Source organism: Salminus brasiliensis, chromosome 3, assembly GCF_030463535.1.
Source record: "Salminus brasiliensis chromosome 3, fSalBra1.hap2, whole genome shotgun sequence".
Lineage (NCBI taxonomy): Eukaryota > Metazoa > Chordata > Actinopteri > Characiformes > Bryconidae > Salminus > Salminus brasiliensis.
Genome location: NC_132880.1, coordinates 23,942,329 through 23,963,697, shown reverse-complemented (window position 1 = coordinate 23,963,697; position 21,369 = coordinate 23,942,329). Strand labels below are relative to the sequence as shown.

Here is a 21,369-nt window from a genome sequence, read left to right as displayed (position 1 = left end):
CCTGGTCATTAAGATGTGAAGAGTTTATTCCATTTAGAGTCGTTTAGATAATTTCTATTGGTCTCTTCACCCAGAATTACTTACACAGTGTACAGGGAAGCTACAGGGTTCAAACATAATATAATTAACATAATATAGACATGACATAATATATGCACAGCAAAAAGTCCTATGTGTGAATCTTGTTAATGTCGTGGTTCAACTTGTCATTGAAAATTACATTTTCATTAAGTTTTATAGTAATTCCAAAACAATAGACTTAGCCTATAGTTCAGAGGACTAACATATTGAGATGTGAGAACAGGTATTTTCTACTGTATAATGCCTTGCAGAGTCACTTTCTCATGACCTTAATCATAAACACAGTAACAGTTACCACTGTAAACCTTGGTATTGTTATATTTGGCACAGAAGCCTCTGATACCTTTAGTAATTTATGCTTCCAATATACGATGCATGCTAATACAGTCTTTGGCGTGCCTGCTACCAACAACAACCAAAAAAGAGCTTTTGCTCAAGCTAGGCCATCATGCGTGAGAAACGTTGTGGATTTTTGTCGAAGGGTCGAAAAAACCACACCGGGAGGCAAGTAGCGAGGCGTAGGCGTAAAGTGGCCCCTTTGCGCTCACCCTGCACTGCTGTGCTTTCATGCATCCCATGTGGTTAGAACAAAGCAAGCTGCAGAATGCAGAATCAAAGCAGGATGTCAGAGATGGTCCGCTTAACGGACAACTGAGCACACCTGGTCTGAATTTTACACTTCTACACTCACCCCGAAGATGAAGACCAGTTGAAAGCCACACACATTGGACTGAGCAGTGTGACTTGGTGGTTTAAGACAGTGAACCACGAAGATGAATGTGGCAACACTTTCATAACTTGTCATAACTTGTGATTTTCATGCAGTTTCATAGTGGTTCCAAAACAATAGAGTCTGAGGACTAACACATTGAGATGTGAGTATTTTTCACTGTTCACAGTCAAAAACTCTCACATTAAATGAATACATATTGTGTGGTTCTCCTGCCAGTATCACTGTATGACAGACAATGGAGACCAGGTATGGAGATTAGCCCGGTACGTTTTATGTGTTCATTTAGGATGGTTTGCTATTGTTTGGTACAAATTCAGAAATATGCATTTAGTAGCACCATTTAAATATTACATTTATCAGCTGTTTAATGCAATTCGACAACACTATAAATGTATGTAATCTTCTAATTATGACATCTGTGCAGAATTTTTGTGGCTAACGTTTTTGGTATTATTCAAGCTAAAAATATAAATTTATGCAATTAATTTTTAAATTTTTCTTTAAATATTTGCCAATGACATTCTAAACAAATATTCAGTCCCCCTTATAAATGGACTGAACCAAGCTGAAATATAAACTGGCTATGAATACCCAGGCAAAAGTCCCAGTACACTAATATTTCACTTTAAATCAACATGTGGTAGAAAAAAACAAAGAAGTTAGAAAGGTTATGTAGGGTAGGAAAGTTGATTTACAGTAGTCCTGAAGTCAATATTTAAAATAAAACTCTCTAAAAATAAATCTGTCGAGCAAACCTTTCTTAAGTTCTTAAATGATTTTTATATGATATTATATTGTATTATCATAATATCATTCTGGGTACATGAATTCTATAAAGAAATTCAAATTAACTTATGATGTGACCTGTAAAGACCTAGCTAAGATGAAATGGAGTATTACAAAATAAGTAAATAAAACACACTGAAGAGGTTAATTCCAAAATCCTGTATAACATGTCTATTAACTACAATTTTTAATGTGGGTATTATTTCAAATCATATATATATATAACATATAGCGCTAAAATATCTTGTGTGTAAAGTCCAATTCCAACACATTATTACAATGAAACTGCATAATAAAAATAGTTTTTCATTTGTTTTTGCAACAAAAATATTTGAGTTACATTTACCTTGTGTGTACCCATAGTATGTAATTCAGTACCTACTGAGTATTTAATACTGTTTATTCAATAACCAGTATGTATTGATTAATTACATTACATATTACAATATTAAACAGTCAGTATGTACTGAATATTTAATAAACAATATTAAACAGTCAGTATGTACTGAATTACACATTGAGGATACATATTGATTATTTAATATATATTAATAAATATACAAAGCGGTGTACTGTAATTCACAGTCTCACAAAAGTATTTGTGTGGTTCCAGATCAGTAAGAAGTAACAATGTAAACACAATTCATTTTAAGTCATATTTAAATTGACTACATTTCTACAAGTGAATAACCAATAAATCATATCACAGTTTTTTTTTTTTTCAAATGATAGATTTACTTTAATGAATGTGTTGAATGAATGAAAAAAAACTAACCATTCATGTTTAGACCCAGAGCAGGTCCCAACAGAGTTGGCTATAAATTATTTCTGCATTTATTTATATATGTATGTTCTTAATTCTTAATAAAGTGCTACTGTATAATCTTTTTATAAGATTATATGAGATGAAATATAACATACTGGACCTTTGACCCCTCCTGATCTAATTTATATTGACTGTTATTGGACTGATTCTTCAAATGCATTTACGAAATCACGCAGATTTAGCAAGAGAGTATTCTCATGTGTAAAGGGCTGGCCTCCTTCAGCTCTCAGAGCAGAAACAGTGATGCTGCAGAAGTAGATGGTTTAGATAAGACCTCACTCAGACTTCCATCTCTTTTACTTTGCAGCTTTCAGCATGAGTTCCTGGGTGCTGATTGTTTGTTGTGCTTGTGCTCTGAAAAGTAAGTCTTTTTTTCTGCATTTTCTCACCAGCTGTTTTATCATCTTTCAGTCAGGCTGAAATTTGCATGTAGGGCGCATTGTTTTTAATGAAGAGGTTGCAGTAGATGCAATGTGGTTATATATATATATATATATATATATATATATATATATATATATATATATATAAATTATAAATATAAGCTTGATCTGATCAGTTCCTTTAATTTGTACTTTACTTCAATGGGTTTTCCCAAACCTGCTCAGAAAAGGGTATTTTAGCACCATAGCATTCAATTCCATTTACCTTTACATTTCTATATAATACTGTTCAAAAGAATCTCTTTTCAAAATGAATCATTTTGCAAATGATAACAGACACCAAGCAGATGCAAACTGAAGGTTCAAGATATAAAAGAATTAATAGTATAGTCAATGTTTAAAAAAAAATCTTATTTTCATTAGGTTTCATTGATACAAATTTTATTATAAAGTGATGCAGTTATTTTATTGAGAAAACTGTCCATCATGCTGGACTCAAGAAAGGGACATGACTAGTATATTACAAACAAGGTATACATTTATCTGTCATTTATAGTACTGAAAGCATTGATTCTAAATTTTTGACTGGCACTGTATAGCCTATACAGAAAAATGAAAACAATACACTTGTAAGAATTATGTTTTTATTATAGTAATGCCAATTATGCATTTTTGTCAGTACAGAATCCTGTACAGAGTGAATTAAAAAAAATACTTGTTCTCTAAAGAAATACTCACTAGATCTTTAAAATATATCTATTATCTAAAAAAACATAAGTAACTGAAGAAATAAGAAATAAGACTGAAGAACAGATTTAAAGAACCTCCACACAATCGCAAGGTCCTACACTTAAAAATAAAGGCGCTACATTGGCTGATGCCATAGATTTTTTGTTTCATAAAGAACCCATTTTTGTAAGCGATATAAAGTATCCCTTAAATATTATAAAAAATAAATAAGAAGTCAATATAAGTATGTTTTTCATACAAAGCTTTTACAAAAAACAATTCTTAATGGAATCAAAAAATGTTCTTCTATGGCTATTTCACTCAAAGACCACCTTATTTTTTATGAGTTTATCTAGAGAAGACAACCATATTCACTAATTGTATTGGACACAGATGGAGGCTGGCCTCCACTTTTAACCTATTTTATATTTATGCAGTGAAAACACTCATAGATGCACTCTAGAGATTAGATGTGCCTGGAGTGGTGGGCCTGGGGTTAAGGGCCTTGTTCAAGTGACAGCTTGTGGAGCCTAGGTATTGAACCCACAACCAACCCTGTAATCAACAGCCCAGAGCTCTAACCACTGAGCCACCACCTTCTGCTTGTGATCTGCTTGGAAAAGATTCTGAACATTGTTTAATGTTTGATATTGGTCTCCATATTTTTCCTTATGGCTTCAACACCATAATTTACAGTCCATTAAATGACTGTTGAGTTATGTAGTTAGTATACTGATAAACACAAGCTAAAAGTAATATATTGAAAGACAGTAATGTTGTTAATGTAGGGTAGTTCATTCATCTGGAAGTTATACACATATTTATTTGATGACCTACTTTGCTAACTAATAGCGAATTCTTTTGACTTGACATTTTTTGCTATTGTATTACCACTGTAATTTTAATTGGACTGAAGTAGATTCCTGACCAGTTTTGCAGGTTGTCTTAAGTGCAATAAACATACGCTAAAATTGAAATAGAAATGGACATAACACTTTCTTGCTAGTGTAATATGTATAGACAGTTATAGCAAGAAAGACAATATTATTACTATCGGAAAAACAAACCAGAATCGTAATTTTACAGGAAAAGGAAAAAACCTTTGTAACTTTCAATGGAAGACAATGGAAACAGATTTTATTCCAAGTCATTTTGGTCAATTTATTTATGCAAAAATGGAGATACTGTACATGTTTTATTGAGCAACGACATTATGCAGTTTAACATCAGATACTTTAAGATTTGTATTGCAATTAAAGAATTTTCTGCTGGCTTTTCAATATCGTACCTCTGCTTTCCTATGCACATTTTCTTGATTTTTACTTCAGTATTTGTAATACTCCTTCCACCACTACTTATTTATCCATTTTTTTATTTATTTTTGCTTGTAGCCTCTCTCTCTTCTGTGCTGACCCAGTCCCCCGGTCTTCTACATGTGTCTGTTGGAGACACGTTTAAACTGAAATGCACCCATGAGCTGCCGGTTGCATATTGTTATTCAACTACAACATGGCACAGAGTGGATTGGAGGACTGGAGAACTGCAGAAGCTCTCAAAATCATCCTGGACACCTAATACAAACCCTGAAAACAACGGCAAAACCTGTAGCCTCACAATCTCTAAGGCAACCCTACAGGACTCGGGCACGTACTACTGCACAGGTTTACTTAATACTATAGTTTTGGTTGGGAACGGTACCCGGGTCATCGTCACAGGTGAGATAATGGATTGGTTCTAACTATTGCAAAATAAATAAATAAATAAAAATCCTAACAGGGAAATTATTTTAGTGCTGTAGTCAAATCTAAAGAGTCTAAGAAAGGCCAATGACAAAAATACATTAAGATGCACCTAAAAGATGCATTAGACAAAAATAGGTGTTGAAGAATTAAATAATAAATGTGAAGGATTATGGATTATCAAGTTAAAAATAAGATGCAGGGCTTGGTAGTATTCTTTCAATATGAGGAAAGCCATTAAATCAGACAACTAAAAGACGTCTGCAGGAGGAAGAGGAGATACCCAGTGTAAAAGTAAAGGTCTGAGAGATATGAAGGATCGGTCAAAGCTTTTAAAAACACTGGACCAATTTTTTGGGAACATTTTGGAGCAGATGAACAACCGTCACAAAGATGTGCATTTAGACGATCTTGCTTTACACAAATCCATTTCATGCAGAACCTTAAATTGGGTAACATCAAGAAGACATTTTCCTTCCAGACCATTTAAAACACAATTCCCATCTTTTCCCCTACAATGATCTAATGCTTTTCGTATGAAACTACATGGCACTTCTCAAACATCATCCAATAAAGAAATCTTACAATTACAAAACTGGTTCTTTATGGGACCAAAAGTGGTTCTTCTATGGCATTGCCCTAGAAACCCTTAGAAGTGCCTTTATTTTTAAGAATGTTATTACCTTTTAAGCCTAAGTAGCTTCATCTGTATTCCTTCATCTGTCACTCCTGAGTGACAACATACAGAAATGTATCTCTACACATTAATGTCTGGCTAATGATACCAGCATCAGTATTTTTTTAGCTTGTGTTCGGTCTATAAGGAAAACTAATAGTGTTGTCTGTTGTAGATCCTGGCCATTTGGATCCATCCATCATTATGTATTCTCCTATTGATGTCTCCGGCCCCATCGTCCCCCTGCAGTGCTTGGTGATGGGAGCTGCTCCCTCTCAGGTCCAGGTCTCCTGGATCATTGACCAAACCGAACATGAAGGATGGACAGAGTCAAGCTGGACAAGAAACACTGACTCGGCTGAGGAATATACACGAGCTCACATCACACTTACTAAGGAGCAGTGGACAGAAGCTGATTTGATCGAGTGTGTCGTCGTGAGCGACAGCAAAAACATCTCTAAACGTCTGGTGAAGTGGGGTAAGGAGAAATTTGGATATTTTTTTAAGGTACATCTAATTTAAATAGTAACTATGAGACATTGATTATTTGTGTTGTTTGTGTTGTTTCCTATTTTAATCTTCATATAAAATAAAAACATATATATATATATATAACCTGCTCAATAGATTTAAAATGGCTTATTTATTTGTTCTACAGATTATAAAAACAATTCATGACTATTTGTTTATAGTCTATTTGTTTATACTATTTGTTTTATAGTCTTATTATGAATTATTATGAATTGTCTTATTTGCCCGAATGAAAAGAAATATGCTTTCCATTTAAAAGCAGGACATTGTGCTGTAGCTGTGTGAGTGAAGGTATTTCTATAAATACAGAATGTAATAATAACTGTCAGTAATTCAGTATTATGATTTTCTTGGTTTGTCACGTCAGTGAGTGGCCATTGTAGTCAGTCTCAATCACCGACACCCAGTGAAAAGAGTGGCTCCATGTTCCACACCATAACTGTATATTATATATCACATAACATCTATCATATAATAATTAGTGCTATTAATGTTATTAAAACATTAACACACAAAGTTAATCTGCAAAGTTAGGGTATATCTTTTTTTTTTTATGCAAATGAATCATCTTACCAAGTTTGGCCCTCTTCCTACATTTTAGCGTTTTTCTGTAGCGATGTTAACACAGCGTTGATACTGTTGAGCTCAGAGGGTGGATTACACTGTAGTCATGCTAATCCAGCCCAATGACTGATCATCCATTTATTTCTTAAAAAGTTGTTAAAGCATTTTCTTATTTTTTTCTTTATTAAAGCTTCTGTGTCTGAGCTTGCTGCTCTGAGATATTATAAGAAAAACAAAAACCCATATTTGTTTGTTGTTAAAGTGATTAGCAGCTATTTTTCTAAAATAAAAAAAAAAGTTTAGAGTATTGCACTAACCTGTGCTGCACTCTTCTATTTTTAACATAGTAAGCACATTTTATTGCACAAGCCTACTTCCCACTACTGTCTCAGTCTCTGTCTTATTTATTGACACCACTTGACACCACTAATATCAATACAGTCAGTGGTTCACCTTCTTCACTCAGAGGCTCTTGAGGAGAACTGGAGCTCCACTTTGCTACTGCTTTGTTAGTTTGCTGCTGGTGGATTAATCATCAGCACCAGTCGTAAGCGCTGTTCAGCTCAGACATTGCTTTAAAGGTTGTTTAAAGTTAAAGTTGCATTAGAACGCATGTAAGCAGATGGTCGTCAGCCTGCAGATGGGTTAAAGGGTGTGAATAAAATAGACTGTATATTATACTGTATATTTATTTATGCATTTCTCCATCCCTCATGTTTATTATCTTTGCTATCCACCTGGTGTATTTATTCCATTGTTTTTCTCTATATTTCATTTATTTATTTATTCTGGTCCATTTGCAAAGATATGATGGCATTATTACATTATCTCTATCAGGCAATGATGCAGGTGTGTGTACCTGGCTACTGTACCTGGGCTTCGGGGTTGCATTCCTCACCATCGCCGTCACCATCACTGTTGCTGTTGGTTTACGCAGAGGTAAAGATAAACATGGATAGAACAAAGCATTAATAGGATCTATAGGAGATATATCTGTATAGCATTTATATCTATAGGAGAGTCAGACAGGGGGAGTCAGAAACTATGTTGTCCTTGTCTCCAAATTGTTTTGTATGGTGGTCATTTCTGATGTCTCCATTTTTTCCTTTTCTAACAGAGAAAAACACTACAGTTAAAGGGTTTGTCTCTCACTTCATTCCTAAATATCATAATAGCACACTGCGCTATAGTGTTATGCGGTATAACTGAAAGCTGAACACATGTCGTTTCAGGCACCGGAACAGGAATACTCCAAATAAAACACAAAATCATGGTAATAACATCTTATTAACAATAATATCTTATAGATTCAGTGTACAGAAGCCAATATGAGCAGCGAATATACGATAAAACTATGCAAATTAAGTAAAGCTATATAGCATTACAAAAAAATATATAAAATAAACATAAAGTCAGTGGTCAGTAGTCAGAATGTGCTGTTGGTCAGTAAAGTTACTGATACTGAAACTGGAAATACTGACCTTCCTAGCAGAGAACACTAGCTAAACTAACACACACACACACACACACAATGGAATATTTCTGTACTTGTATTTATTCTAATATTAGTGTTTTTAAGGTAAATGCTGATCTCTTTTGTACCAAAATGTTTTTTGTATTTTTGTATTTTCTTATTAAAACTGTTAAGACTTAAGCAAGTCTGCTGTGTCCCCCACAGGTAAACGAGACACACTTAAGCCTACTGCAGAGAGATCACCTGGGACAGTGAGTGGACAGAATAATAAGCAGACCTGAGCATCTATCTAAGCATTTCTAAAATCCTTCATTTCTGCCCCTCTCATGTATTTCTTGCAGGATGTGGAGTATTCCTGTTTGAACCCTGACAGTTTAAACCAGCGGCCAAATTCCTCAGAGTTGAAGCAGAAGTGAACACGACACAATTCTTGTAACAGTAATAAAATATGATGTATGATGATATATGATGATGTATTTTCAAACATTTTTGACCTGTTAAGTCCGAGACACCTTCTACCTCAACATAAATATTCTATAACAACATGAACATTCGGCCTTTAACCCTTTAAAGCCTAAACCATCAAATAATAATAATAATTTACAGGAAATTCTTTAAACCTGGATTTTTTATTTGAAATTAAACATACTTACATGTGTATTGTATTCGATACATGCAGAATGTAAGGCTCACAGCAAGTTTAAATAATTTGCACATATAGAAAACAAAACTGTTTAACCCCATACTCTAAGCTGTCTTTTAAATTTACTTTAAACTTAGAAATCTGTATGTATTTTTTTTGGTGCAAGCAGCGCATAGATAATCCAGCAGGTAGTATTTGTAATCATGTATCTGGCTTCATTTCCTTATTTATGTAATTTTGTAAATATGTTATTTTGTGTTTAATGCAATGATATTGTTTATATATTATTTAATAATTATTCAAAATAATAAATTATTTTATTGTCACCATGATTTTGCAGAAGTCTCAGAAACTCACATATGTATGACATGTGATACACTTTTACAATACTTTACAAGGCTTTAAAGGGTTAGGAACAGTAGCTTTGCTCTAAACTGGAAACCACTGCATTAGATTTGCTCTCAGGTAAGACAACTGAATATTGACTTTCAATTACTTATCATTTTTTTTTAAATATCTTCAAGTATCTTCAACTACATTACCCCACAGTCTATCATTCCCTGCCCAGTTCACCTCTTGACCCTTCTTGACCAGGTCCTGGCTACTTGTATCAATTAGTAACTGATTCTTGTACAATAATTGGCTTGTAAAATAATATTAACAGTGCCACTAAGTAGATAAATGGACAATTATCTTGGTTATATGTGAATGAGTTCCGTTCTTATTGGATTTTGTATTAAAAAAAGGCAGACTTTAGTGTGAACAGGTGGGAAACACACCAGTGAGTGATTTCGTCATGAATAATGTAGGTCAATTAAAAAATAATTATATATATATTACATCATATTATATAATATATAATTATAATATATATATATTTGTCTATTTATCATGAAATTTTAACACAATGCAAGGATAACTGCCAGAGTTTACATTAGGGAGTTAAATGTACATTTTGAATCATTGAGTGTGTTTCTGTACTTTATTATTTTTCAAAAACTATTAAAAATATTATTTTTTCTAGTTTTTTTTTTGGGGGGTGGGGGCTATACTTATTTTTTGGGAAACTGGCATGAGATGAGATGGTTAACCTTTGAGCTTCATCGACTTACATACTGCAATGCTGGATATGTTGTTTGATTTTATGTGTACTGTGTTAGATGTGTACTTTGTGGCATTGTCAGTGATTTATTTTAATGATATTTATTTTAAAAAGTTTTAACTTGTATTTTTTAATATATGATATTGTAGGGCGCCTCTTCATGGCTGGATAGAAACAACAAATGAATATTAGCATTTTGAACTCTGGTTCACTTACAGTTTTATTGTGTTGTATTTATTATGTATATTAATATATCATGTCCTTATCCTGTCCAAATAAATGAGTAAAATTAATAATATTAAAATGAAAATGGTTTCTGACTTTATTGGGCGATTCAGTTTGCATTACCATTTATTTCCACTCCAGATTTTTCACACTGTCAAAAAATAAAATGTTGTGAAAATGCTGAATTTTAAGGTAACATGAAGCACTAAAATATTTTAGTTATCTCACCAATGCCATTGATAGTCGTTCTTAAGAAGATTTATTTGTATAGCCAGCTGAGATTTACTTGTTCAATCAATAGTGGCTATGAAATGTTAAGCACTTTTGATGTTAAACACTAAATGATTCCTGTTCAGCAAATTATTGTTTTTTTTTTGTGCTAAATGTGCAGTTTAAGGATTTGACAGTATGCTCAGCAATAAAGCAAGAGTAAACACTGGAGTACTCAGCCAGCATAACCACGCTCAGCAGTTCAGAAATTAGCAACTTGCTCTTACAGCCTTCAACGCTGAGACCAGGAAGTCAAACATTTCATAAAATACAACTGCATATCTAATAGAAGATTGCAAATATGCAAATAGATGATGCCAGGAGCCAATGGGAAAGTTACAGGAACTGCATGTGGGAGCTCTATTCAAAACCCCTGGTGGGCAAGACTGAGGAGCCCAGTAGCGTTCTTCCATATACCTCAGAACACCATATGCAAATGCTCAATCAACCAGCCAGGTTATGTAACACCGAATTTCTTGTTCAGGTAACACAAATAATTATATTGGCACAACACAAGGGTGAAATCTGTTGGCCTGACATGTTTTTGCTGGGTTCATGCAAAATAATTCAGATTTTCTTGTCTCAGTGATTTAAAATCCTAACTCAGGGGAACAAAGTTGCTTTTTATACAGTGCACCACTTGAGTGCGCTCCCCTCCTCTCTCCTATGGCCACAGTTTCTTTATTATAGTTATTTTTATATTTTATTATAATTATTTTATTACTTTATTGCTCTATTATGATTATGCTTTATTTTATTATTATTTAGTAATTTTATTGCCTTGTTTTGCAAAAGCATTACCTTGTCCTCACGAATCTATATGAAACTTAACACATTTATGTATTAAAAAGAAAAAATTTTATTTGTTGTTTTGGTTCTGCAGCAGAACTCTTAAGATGACAAGCAGAGCTCTTATGAAACTGAGAGGAGGGTTCAGATACCCCCCCCCCCTCTTCACAAAAACACTCAAGATGAATTACTGCCGGACACACTGTGCTCCGAGATGGCCGACTAAGTCCTTACTGATGGACAGCGTCCCCTGTCAGGACTAACCCTGGCCATTTTCACTGGGTCTCCTGACAAACGCAGTCAAAGCACTGAAATCATAGGTGCTCTGCTAAAACACAGCAGCAAAAACGAAGGATCCAAGCTGGAATGGGCTTAAAATTCCCTAACCATGTCACTGTCCAAAAAGTGATAGAGTTGTTGGCAAGCCTCTAAAAAAAACTTTGTTTTTAGGAATTCTAAATAATGTAGGGGTGGGGTTTGTTTGTATGTGTTTTGAATGCATTTTTCTCATCCAGTGTAAAAATGGCACCTAGCTGCCACCTAGCCCCACTTAACACAGGCTGTGATTAACTCAAGATTTTCTTAGATTGTGTGTTTGTCAAAGAAAACAAATACATTGGTCAGCTTGTTAGAATCTATGCTGATTGCTGGTTCTACTGCATACATATGGGGCAGTGGTGGCTCAGCGGTTAGATTGCCAGGCTATTGATAACAGGGTTGTGGGTTTGATTCCCGGGCTCGGCAAGCTGCCACTGTTACCCTCTCTGCTCCCCGGGTGCTGGAGTTGGCTGCTCACCGCTCTGGGTGTGTGTGTACCCACTGCCCCTACTTCACTAGTGTGTGTGTGTGTTCACTACTACAGATGGATTAAATGCGGAGGACACATTTCGTGTACAGTGTATAGTGACAAATACATGCACCTTTACATGAAAATGGCCCGTTGGTAATATGACCTTTCTTTTTTCCTCTCACATTTCTTACCCCTTCAACACTGTAAAATTAACATTCCACTCAGAAATATTTTCTTCAATATTATAATTAATAAAAATATTTACATTTATGTTCAAAACACATTTCCATCAAACACATTTTTCAATCAATATTAATTTTTTTTTTTTTTTGGTATTTTGATAAAGGCACCAATATTTTTGTCTTCTCCTGTTGCAACTTTGGAAAAACAAGTTTATATATAAAAGATAATAGATACCCACTAGAAAAGCCTTTACCTTTCAGGAATCTGAGATAGTGAGTTAGTATTGCATATTATTCTGGTGAATTAAAGGGGAATTACAAACAAGGATAGATGAAGACATAGCTATTAACTGCATGATACGGAGGAGAGTCTTTTCACTGAGTTATACTTGAGTGAGCACTTGACAGACATGTAGATTGCATAGTGTTAATGTGGAGGACGCATAACCCCACCATCAGTAGTTTGCTTAATGAATAAAAACACCTTCAAAGATTTTGAGAGAGACACATAAGTACCCAGGATAGCATTAGTATCTGGCCTTATGCAAGACTTACAAGGCCTCAAGTGATGCATATGTAAAAAGTTGTGATAGTTGGTTTACTTTGAGAGAGGCTAGAAAGAGATATTTATTATTTTATTTTTTATTTTTTTTAGAAATAGTTTTATTGTTTTTTAATTTTACGACGAGTAATCTTTCAAATACAAATATTCGAATATTGGGACACCTGCTCATTCACTGTTTCTTCTGAAATCAAAGGTTTTTAAAAAAGTATCTTGCTTTTGTTGGAGTTGTTGTCTCTACTGTCTAGGAAAAGCTATCTACTAGATTTTGGAGGAGCATTGCTGTAAGGATTTGATTGCATTCATCAAAAATCTCATTAGTGAGGTCAGGATGTTGGATGATCACCAGCCACCTCCTTCCCAACTCACCCCAAAAGTACTGGACGGAGCATAATCACTGCAGAACTGCACAGTTCTACTGCTCCACAGCTCACAGCTGTATACCCCTCTATCCCCCAGCGTATGCCTGGAATTAGGCATGGTGCCAGTAGGTTCAAGTTTTAAAGTCAGGCCTTGTGTGTGCATTGCACAACTTAAAGTAGCTCAGTGCATTGATTAGGAGGGGTGTCCACAAGTATTTGGACCTATAGTGTAGGAACACTTTGTTTAAAATCTTTACACAGTAGAGGTTGATGAATTTGAAAAGTAAGTGTCTTGAAAAGTAAGATTGTCGATTCACAGTCACAGGTGAGTGACGTGGGCATGTTTTTAGGCTAGTGCTTCAAAACCAACATTTAAGCAAAAGAAAACTACACATTTACTTTTTTAATGAAGACGAATGTATCCGTATTGCTGATTCCACCACCAGAATATATCATAGAACTGTTATAGAAGTGTTTCAGAGGTTTTTAGTGTGATTTATTTACACTCACAGAAGCATGCTCAGATCAAGATCTGGGGAATGTGGAATTGGAAATGTGAATTTTGGGCCTACACATGCACCACTGTTATTAATTTTGAAGTGAAGAAGTTTTGATTGTTGCTGCATGACAGTTTGGAAGAGAAACCAGTCACCATTATTGCTACAATTGGAAGCACTGTGTTTAGTCCTTTATGCACTTGTAGCACAGAGTCTTGTTTAAGTAGGGGAAAAACATAGTTATCTAAGGCTATTCCTGAAATCCTCACAGATCCAGTCTATGACAACTTAATTGTCAGACAACTTAAAGGCCAGAGTGAGCAGAAGCACAGCATGTATACTGAACAGGGAATCCTAACAGACTGAGAGAAAACACTTCGCCTCTGTTACAGTATTAAATGATTGAATGCTGCTGATTTAAACAGAAATGATTAATGAACTTAAATGGTACCTTTCATACATCAGAATGCAGCTCAACGTGCAACATGGTGGAGTGTGGCAGTGGTAGTGGTGGTTCGGCGGTTAGAGCTCTAGGCTACTGATGACAGGGCACAGTGGGTTCGATATGCGGGCTCAGCAAGCTGCCACTGTTGGGCCCTTAAGCAAGGCCCTTCACCCTCTCTGCTCCCCGTGCCCACCACTCCGGGCACGTGTGATCACTTTCCACTGTGTGTGTTTCACTGTTCACTGCACGGATGGGCTAAAAGCGGAAGCCAAGATCCATCTGTGTCTGACACAAATGGTAAATGTGAATTTGTGAATTTCCCCACTGCGGGACTAATAAAGGATTATCTTATCTTATCTTATCTTAAATGTGGTTGTGGTTGTGTTGTCTTGCAAAAAATAAACCCTGTAAAACTAAAAAATGAAATAAAAATATGTATGTAATAGAAAATGAAATGAAATCATATTGCATACTACATATTACAGACTTTTTTAATCACGTTCTATCAAAATAGCTACTTTTTATATAAACCAGGTGTAACTCTTCTCACATGCAGCAGTAGGGTTCTACAGGAGGCTGCATTTGTATTGTTAAAAGACGGGCCAGCTGTGGTTCAGGTGCAATTTTCTCTCAACTGCAGCTTTTTCCACTAACATGACAAATAGTGGACTGAGCTAAAGCACCAAACAGAGTTGCAGGTGCTGTGTCTAACCGCAAGGCAATAAAGACACTGAAACAGCGCTGCCCCTCAAAGAATCACAAAGTTAGCCACATCCTGTCCACATAGTGCACTATCCTAAACTTAGCACGCTAGTTCTAAAACTTTACACTAACAGCTTTAGTGTCCAGAATGATAAAGTAGTAGTTCTGAGAAAATAGGTCTAATACACCTTGTCATGTGGTCAATGCACGACAAAACTGTACATTATGTTTGTTCAGAGATGACCATTGTCCTATTATTTCCCTAAACTATTAATACAATGTATTAATAAAATAATTAAATAATGGTATTATGAAATGATTATTTCTCATTATTTTCCAAAACTTATAAGAATGAACAGTACAACATCTAAAATATCAAGATTATTTTTATTTTTATGCTACACACACACACACACACACATACACACACACATATATATATATATATATTTTAAAATACCAGCATGACAGATGACGTAGTATATGGATCCTTCCTTTATTCTCCATATTCAAGTTAATTCTGGCTTTATCTGTCCAAAGAAACAGCTCATTCTTGTTGCAGAACTGAGCAGTCTTTTAATCATACAACACAGAAAGGCTTATTACACACCAAGGTGTATTATTTAGTAACTACAGGGACTTCTGTAGAAACTGGTGGAGCTGTTCTTTGGTAATAGAGGTCTGTTACAACACATTCGATTCGGTGGTGGTCCAAGATGTTTTTAATCTGTCTAATCTGACCCTTCTGCTCTTGACTGTTACCAGTGGATTTTATTTCAATTGAACCATCTGCATATAGAATATCATAAAATATGATGGCCTCACTCTCTTGCATTATTCACGTTCCTATAAACAGCTACCAAATGCAAATTTCAGGCCTTTTTATGTCTTTAATTAGTCCTTAATGAGGAAACAGGCCACATCTTATTGGATGGTTTTCCAGTTACTTTCTATAGAGGTGGTGTAGAGGGGCAAAATTACAAATAAATTGTAACTGTCCAAATACTAATGAACCTGACTGTAACAGAAAATAGATGTGAAAAATAGATGTAAAATGAATCCAAATAATTGAAACCAAACATAAACACAATACTGGTCACAATACTGACAGACTGACAGTAAACTTTGTTAGGGTTTTTATGTTTACATTTCTTCTATGTTCCAGTTGAGCAGTTTTAAACTGTGTTTGCAAAGTGATGCCTTCATATTCTCCACAATTACTGAAATTACTTAATTACTTACTTAAAGATATGATGATGTTTTAGTATATTAAACATATTGGACCAGTGATGCTTCTTTTACCATGGCTAATGTTAGACTGACTCTTTGTTACAAATGTGTATGAAGTCACAAATAAGAGTTACAGTCACACAGATGCACACCAATCAAATTTGCCAGTGTAAAATCATCAGTGTGAGTGTGAAACCAACACGGTGAGCATTAAAACATCAATGGGCCTCAGCTTTCAAAGCAGAAACAGTGATGCTGCAGATGTGGATGGTTTAGATCACACCTCACTCAGAGCCCCCTTCTCTTTTAACTTTGCAACTTTCAGTATGGGTTCCTGGGTCCTGCTCATTTGTTGGACTTGTTGTGCTCTGAAAAGTAAGTCTTTTGTCTTTTTTCCTGCTTAAATGTACATGTACAGCCTGAGTGCACATGAAGACAAAACAAAAAACATATTTATTAACATACCCTAGTGCACTTAGCTGTATTTACTATATATATATATATATATATATATATATATATATATATATATATATATATATATACATATATATGCTTGCAACAAATACTTGGAAATACACCTTGATCACACTAAAAAGTATGTAATACTGTATATTTAAAAAAATACATACATTTTAGTTACACATTAGTTAAATTTAATTAAATATGCTTCTTAAATACTTGTATATACTATATATAATAACATGTATCTTCATTTCTGTTTTTAGTTGTGTAGTTTTGTAGCTGCCCTGCATGTGCAAATAACAATAATTGGAATAAGCTCTTATTTTACATTGACTTCCATTCAAAGTTAAGGAAATTTTTGCCTTCTCCTGCAAAGTCACCATTTTGGAGATGTTTTTCATTGGACAGGGACGTTATGTAATAGTATGCTTAAGGTCTAAGTATACTTAAAATAGTTTTATTTTAGCACAGTTAAGTACAGTTTTAAGTAATAAAGTTATGCTTCTGGAATATTTTGTGTACATTTAATGTATAATATGTAAAAAAGTTGTTCAATTTTAGCACTATTTCAGTGCATTGAAAATTAGTGTGGCTACAACTACACTTTATTACATTTTAAGCACAATAAAGTGGGCACCTGCTTAAATACATTTTATACAATAATAGGTTATAATATAGTTAAAAGTAGAGAAGGGTGTATTTTGAACCTGCAGTTGCAAATGATGGCTTAAATGGTTGTTGTTGCCATAAAATCTACTTTTTGGAAATTTTTAAACTAAGTTTTGCTTGGCTATTGGATTTATTTATCCATTTTTTTTATTTATTTTTGCTTGTAGCCTCTCTCTCTTCTGTGCTGACCCAGTCCCCTGGTCTTCTACATGTGTCTGTTGGAGACACATTTCAGGTGAAATGCATCCATGAGATACCGGTTATGTATTGTTATTCAACTACAACATGGCACAGAGTGGATTGGAGGACTGGAGAACTGAAGAAACTCTCAACATCCTCCTGGACACCTAATACAAACCCTGAAAACAACGGCAAAACTTGTAGCCTCACAATCTCTAAGGCAACCCTACAGGACTCGGGCATGTACTACTGCACAGGTTTACTAAATACTGTAATTTTGTTTGGAAATGGTACCCGGGTCATCGTCACAGGTGAGATAATTCTCTGATTTTTTAAATATATGTAAATCTAAGCACATTTATTTTGTAAACAGATATCTAGTGTAAACAAGAAAACAGGAAATATTTTTACAATTCCTATTTACAATTCTGAATTTAACATATTTAATAGAAATATGTTCTCTGCACAATGTGACTTATTTTCACTTAGAAATTACTAAATAAATTAAGATAAATTATGTCCTGTTATTATATATGTCCTGTGTACATTTGTACACCTTCTTGATGGATTTATAAAGGAAGCAGTTAACATGTGACTAAAGGGTGTATTTTCTTTATTAATTCATGACAGATTTAAGGGGGATTAAAAATGTGGAATAGATTTTGAGTGTTGAATTGCATTTGATAGCTGTTCATGCAAACTGCTTAGACCTTAAAAAGGCCTAAAGAAGTTTCAAAGTAAAGGTAAAAAAAAACCCCAAAACAAAACACACCTATCACAGATACTTTAAAGAAAGTGGCCAAACTATCAATTAGGTACATTTTTGTAAAAATGCAATGCATTGGTGAGCACAGGAACGCCAAAAGGCCTGGAAGACCACAGCAGACATCTATGATCACAAAAAAATACATTACTATAAAGTATACTTTTAGTTACAAATGAGTTAAATGTAATTTAATATACTTCTTAAATACTTGTATATACTATATGTAATAACATGTATCTTCATTTTTGTCTGTTTTTAGTTATATCTGCATGTAGCTGCCCTGTATACTGTGCAAATAACTAAAAAATAATAATCTTATTTTACATTGACTTCCATTCAAAGTTAAGGAAATTTTTGCCTTCTCCTGTAAAGTCACAGTTTTAGCACATTTAGTGGCCAAACTAACAATTAGGTACATTTTTGGTGAAAATGCAATGCATTGGTGAGCACAGGAACGCCAAAAGGCCTGAAAGACCTCAGCAGACATCTATGATCACATTTTTTTTACTTGATGAAGAAAAGCCATTCACAGCATTAAATTAAGTCAAGAACGCTTTCAAGGATTTATTTTAAGATGCAAACAAGAACAGAAATGCCTGAATATACTAAAAAAACGAGCCTGCCATTTTTAACATGATTCTTTGGGCCAAGATGAAGCCAAGATTACCTTGAGCATGGAGAAGGAAAGAAATGGTTATTATTAGTAGTATGCGAGACGTACCACCTAACTTGTCAAACATGGTGGATGCTGTGTTGCGGCATAGATGTGTCTGGCTGCCAATGAAACTGGATCACTGATGTTTATGGATAATGTGACTGCTGATAGAAGTAGAAGGATGAATTCCTATACTTTCTGCTCATATTGAAAAGCTGATAAGATGGGCACTTCCCAGCACAAATAAGAATCTAAAACATACTGTGAAAACATCCCAAGAGCTCATTAGGGTTAGTACATTTAACATCTTAACGCTCCAAGGCTTATTGCACACTAAGGTGCATTATTCAGTAACTACAGGGACTAAAGGCAAGACAAAACTAAAGGCAAAAAGATCCACAAACATGTAAAGGCCTGGCAAAGCATCCCAAGGGAGGAGACTTTTTTTTCAATTTTTTCAAATTTTATACTTAAGGCAGCCTTTAACTGCTAAGGATTTTCTGGTTTATACTTATTTTGCTAGTCTTACTTTTGACCCTGTGAACAAGCTAAAGGTCTACACTTAAATCATGTCTTAATTCCTTAAATATATTGAAGTGACCCATATTTGTGACTGGGTAGCTATGCCAGTTATCGTCCTCAGTATTATTGTGTTTTACTCAACTATAAATATCAGTAGGTTGTGTATTGTCTAGTAGAACACTAATAGTAATTAATATTGTAGATCCTGCCCGTTTGGATCCATCCATCATCATGTACTCTCCTTCGGACATATCCGGCCCCATCATCCCCCTGCAGTGTTTGGTTATGGGAGCTGCTCCCTCTCAGGTCCAGGTCTTCTGGAACATTAATCAGATCGAGCATGAAGGATGGACAGAGTTAAGCTGGGCAGGAAACAGTGACTCCTCTCAGGAATACACTCGAGCTTACATCACAGTTTCTAAGGAGGTGTGGACAGAAGCTGATTGGATCGAGTGTGTTGCTGTGAGTGAAGGCAAAACCATCTCTAAACGTCTGGTTAAGAGAGGTAAGAGAGGTTTTTTTAGGGTACATGTTTGAAATAGTAACTATTCTATACATCTGTTTTTATTTATTTTATTGACTGATTTGTTTTATCCAATAAAAAAGGGATTTTTTTTCTTTATCATGATGGTTTATTTATAAGTTATTATTTATCTTATTCAGTCATTCATTCAGTCAGTCATTCTTTCTCTGTATATATATAAAAAGCTCAATTTCCAAACAAATCTACCGGTACTTCATTATCTTTATCATGTAATGATTCAGGTGTGTGTTCTTGGTATCTGTTCCTGGGCTTTGGGGTTGCATTCCTCACTATCGCTGTTGCCACCACTGTTGCTGTCCGTTTATACAAAGGTGAACTATTCTATATTTTATCATAGTGTAACAGTTATTGAACTGAAGAGACTTGCTTACTGGGATTGAGCTCAGAATGAACTCAATTATTTTAATTCCATACTCCTGTAGTATTTATAACAACAGTATTACTCTGATAACACATGTAGGATTGTGAATTAAATGGTTTATGAGTGTGTCTGTTTATTACATACCGTGACAGGAATACAGAGGACAAACAGCAGAATCATGAAGCCTACTGCAGAGAGACGGACCTGGACAGTGAGTAGACGGGATATAGATTGGACAGATTTGAAAGTTCCCCACTGTGGGACTAATAAAGGATTATCTTATCTTATCTTATCTTATCTTATTTACCTTATATTCGTAAATATTATTTCTAAAGTATTTAATTCATTTTCTTTCTTGCAGGTTGTGGAGTATTCCTGTTGGAATCATGACAACCCCATGTTTGAACCCTTGACTGAAACCTAACCACTTTCCAAAGATTCTCCAGAATCAGAATTTGATTAACCAGCTTAGCAAGAAGTGTTGTATGATGTCTGTAGGATGTTGTATATACTCTTACAGATGTCCCTCAATACAGAATACTCACAGTATCCTTCAGTAATTAGTAATTAGTGAAGTGAAAATGTAGGGGGAAAGTACCTTGAAACTCTAAAAAGGCAAAAACGTTTTTGGAATTGGTCCAAATTCATCATGAAATTATATTGGTCCATTCATCATGAACTTTTGATACAAAGTAAACAACTACCAGATGCAAAGTAGGTCAAACATTGAGATATTAAATAATCTTAGCTTATTAAATGTTTGTGTATTTAATTTCTGAATCATATTATTCACATGACTATCACACACTTGTTTCTTCAGATAAAATTAATAAATCCATAAGTAATAAACATGAGAATGTAAAAAAACATTAGGATCAACAGACTG

At 34.6% G+C, this 21,369-nt stretch overlaps 2 protein-coding genes across 4 annotated transcripts; both read left to right on the top strand.

Annotated features, from left to right (window-relative positions):
* The first annotated feature begins 911 nt into the window (after positions 1-911).
* Positions 912-10,545, top strand: LOC140551292 (immunoglobulin kappa light chain-like). Of its 3 annotated transcripts, none has more exons than XM_072674692.1 (9): positions 912-956; positions 2,734-2,787; positions 4,930-5,253; positions 6,129-6,431; positions 7,886-7,987; positions 8,166-8,187; positions 8,281-8,321; positions 8,727-8,773; positions 8,864-10,545. In XM_072674692.1, the coding sequence occupies exons 2-9, from the start codon at positions 2,742-2,744 to the stop codon at positions 8,936-8,938; spliced, it is 960 nt and encodes a 319-aa protein (XP_072530793.1). In that variant the 5' UTR covers positions 912-956; positions 2,734-2,741; the 3' UTR covers positions 8,939-10,545. The 3 variants fall into 3 exon arrangements, with proteins under 3 accessions (XP_072530793.1, XP_072530794.1, XP_072530792.1); XM_072674693.1 differs by lacking the exon at positions 912-956 and adding an exon at positions 1,055-1,077; XM_072674691.1 differs by lacking the exons at positions 912-956; positions 2,734-2,787 and having other exon boundaries at positions 4,491-5,253.
* Positions 10,546-16,597: 6,052 nt separating this feature from the next.
* On the top strand, positions 16,598-21,271 carry LOC140551291 (immunoglobulin kappa light chain-like). Its single transcript, XM_072674690.1, has 6 exons — positions 16,598-16,696; positions 17,623-17,946; positions 19,781-20,083; positions 20,344-20,433; positions 20,636-20,694; positions 20,845-21,271. Exons 1-6 carry the CDS (start codon positions 16,648-16,650, stop codon positions 20,905-20,907), a joined length of 888 nt encoding a protein of 295 aa, XP_072530791.1. The 5' UTR covers positions 16,598-16,647; the 3' UTR covers positions 20,908-21,271.
* Positions 21,272-21,369: the final 98 nt, after the last annotated feature.

Bases quoted from the DNA above. Each gene is read 5' to 3' on its own strand.
- LOC140551291 (XM_072674690.1), top strand. From the start codon at position 16,648: ATGGGTTCCTGGGTCCTGCTCATTTGTTGGACTTGTTGTGCTCTGAAA. The intron at 17,947-19,780 runs GTGAGATAATTC...TTAATATTGTAG, and splicing joins TACCCGGGTCATCGTCACAG to ATCCTGCCCGTTTGGATCCA. The intron at 20,084-20,343 runs GTAAGAGAGGTT...GTAATGATTCAG, and splicing joins TAAACGTCTGGTTAAGAGAG to GTGTGTGTTCTTGGTATCTG.
- LOC140551292 (XM_072674691.1), top strand. From the start codon at position 4,653: ATGGAAGACAATGGAAACAGATTTTATTCCAAGTCATTTTGGTCAATT. The intron at 8,188-8,280 runs GTTTGTCTCTCA...ATGTCGTTTCAG, and splicing joins AAAAACACTACAGTTAAAGG to GCACCGGAACAGGAATACTC. The intron at 8,774-8,863 runs GTGAGTGGACAG...TATTTCTTGCAG, and splicing joins CAGAGAGATCACCTGGGACA to GATGTGGAGTATTCCTGTTT.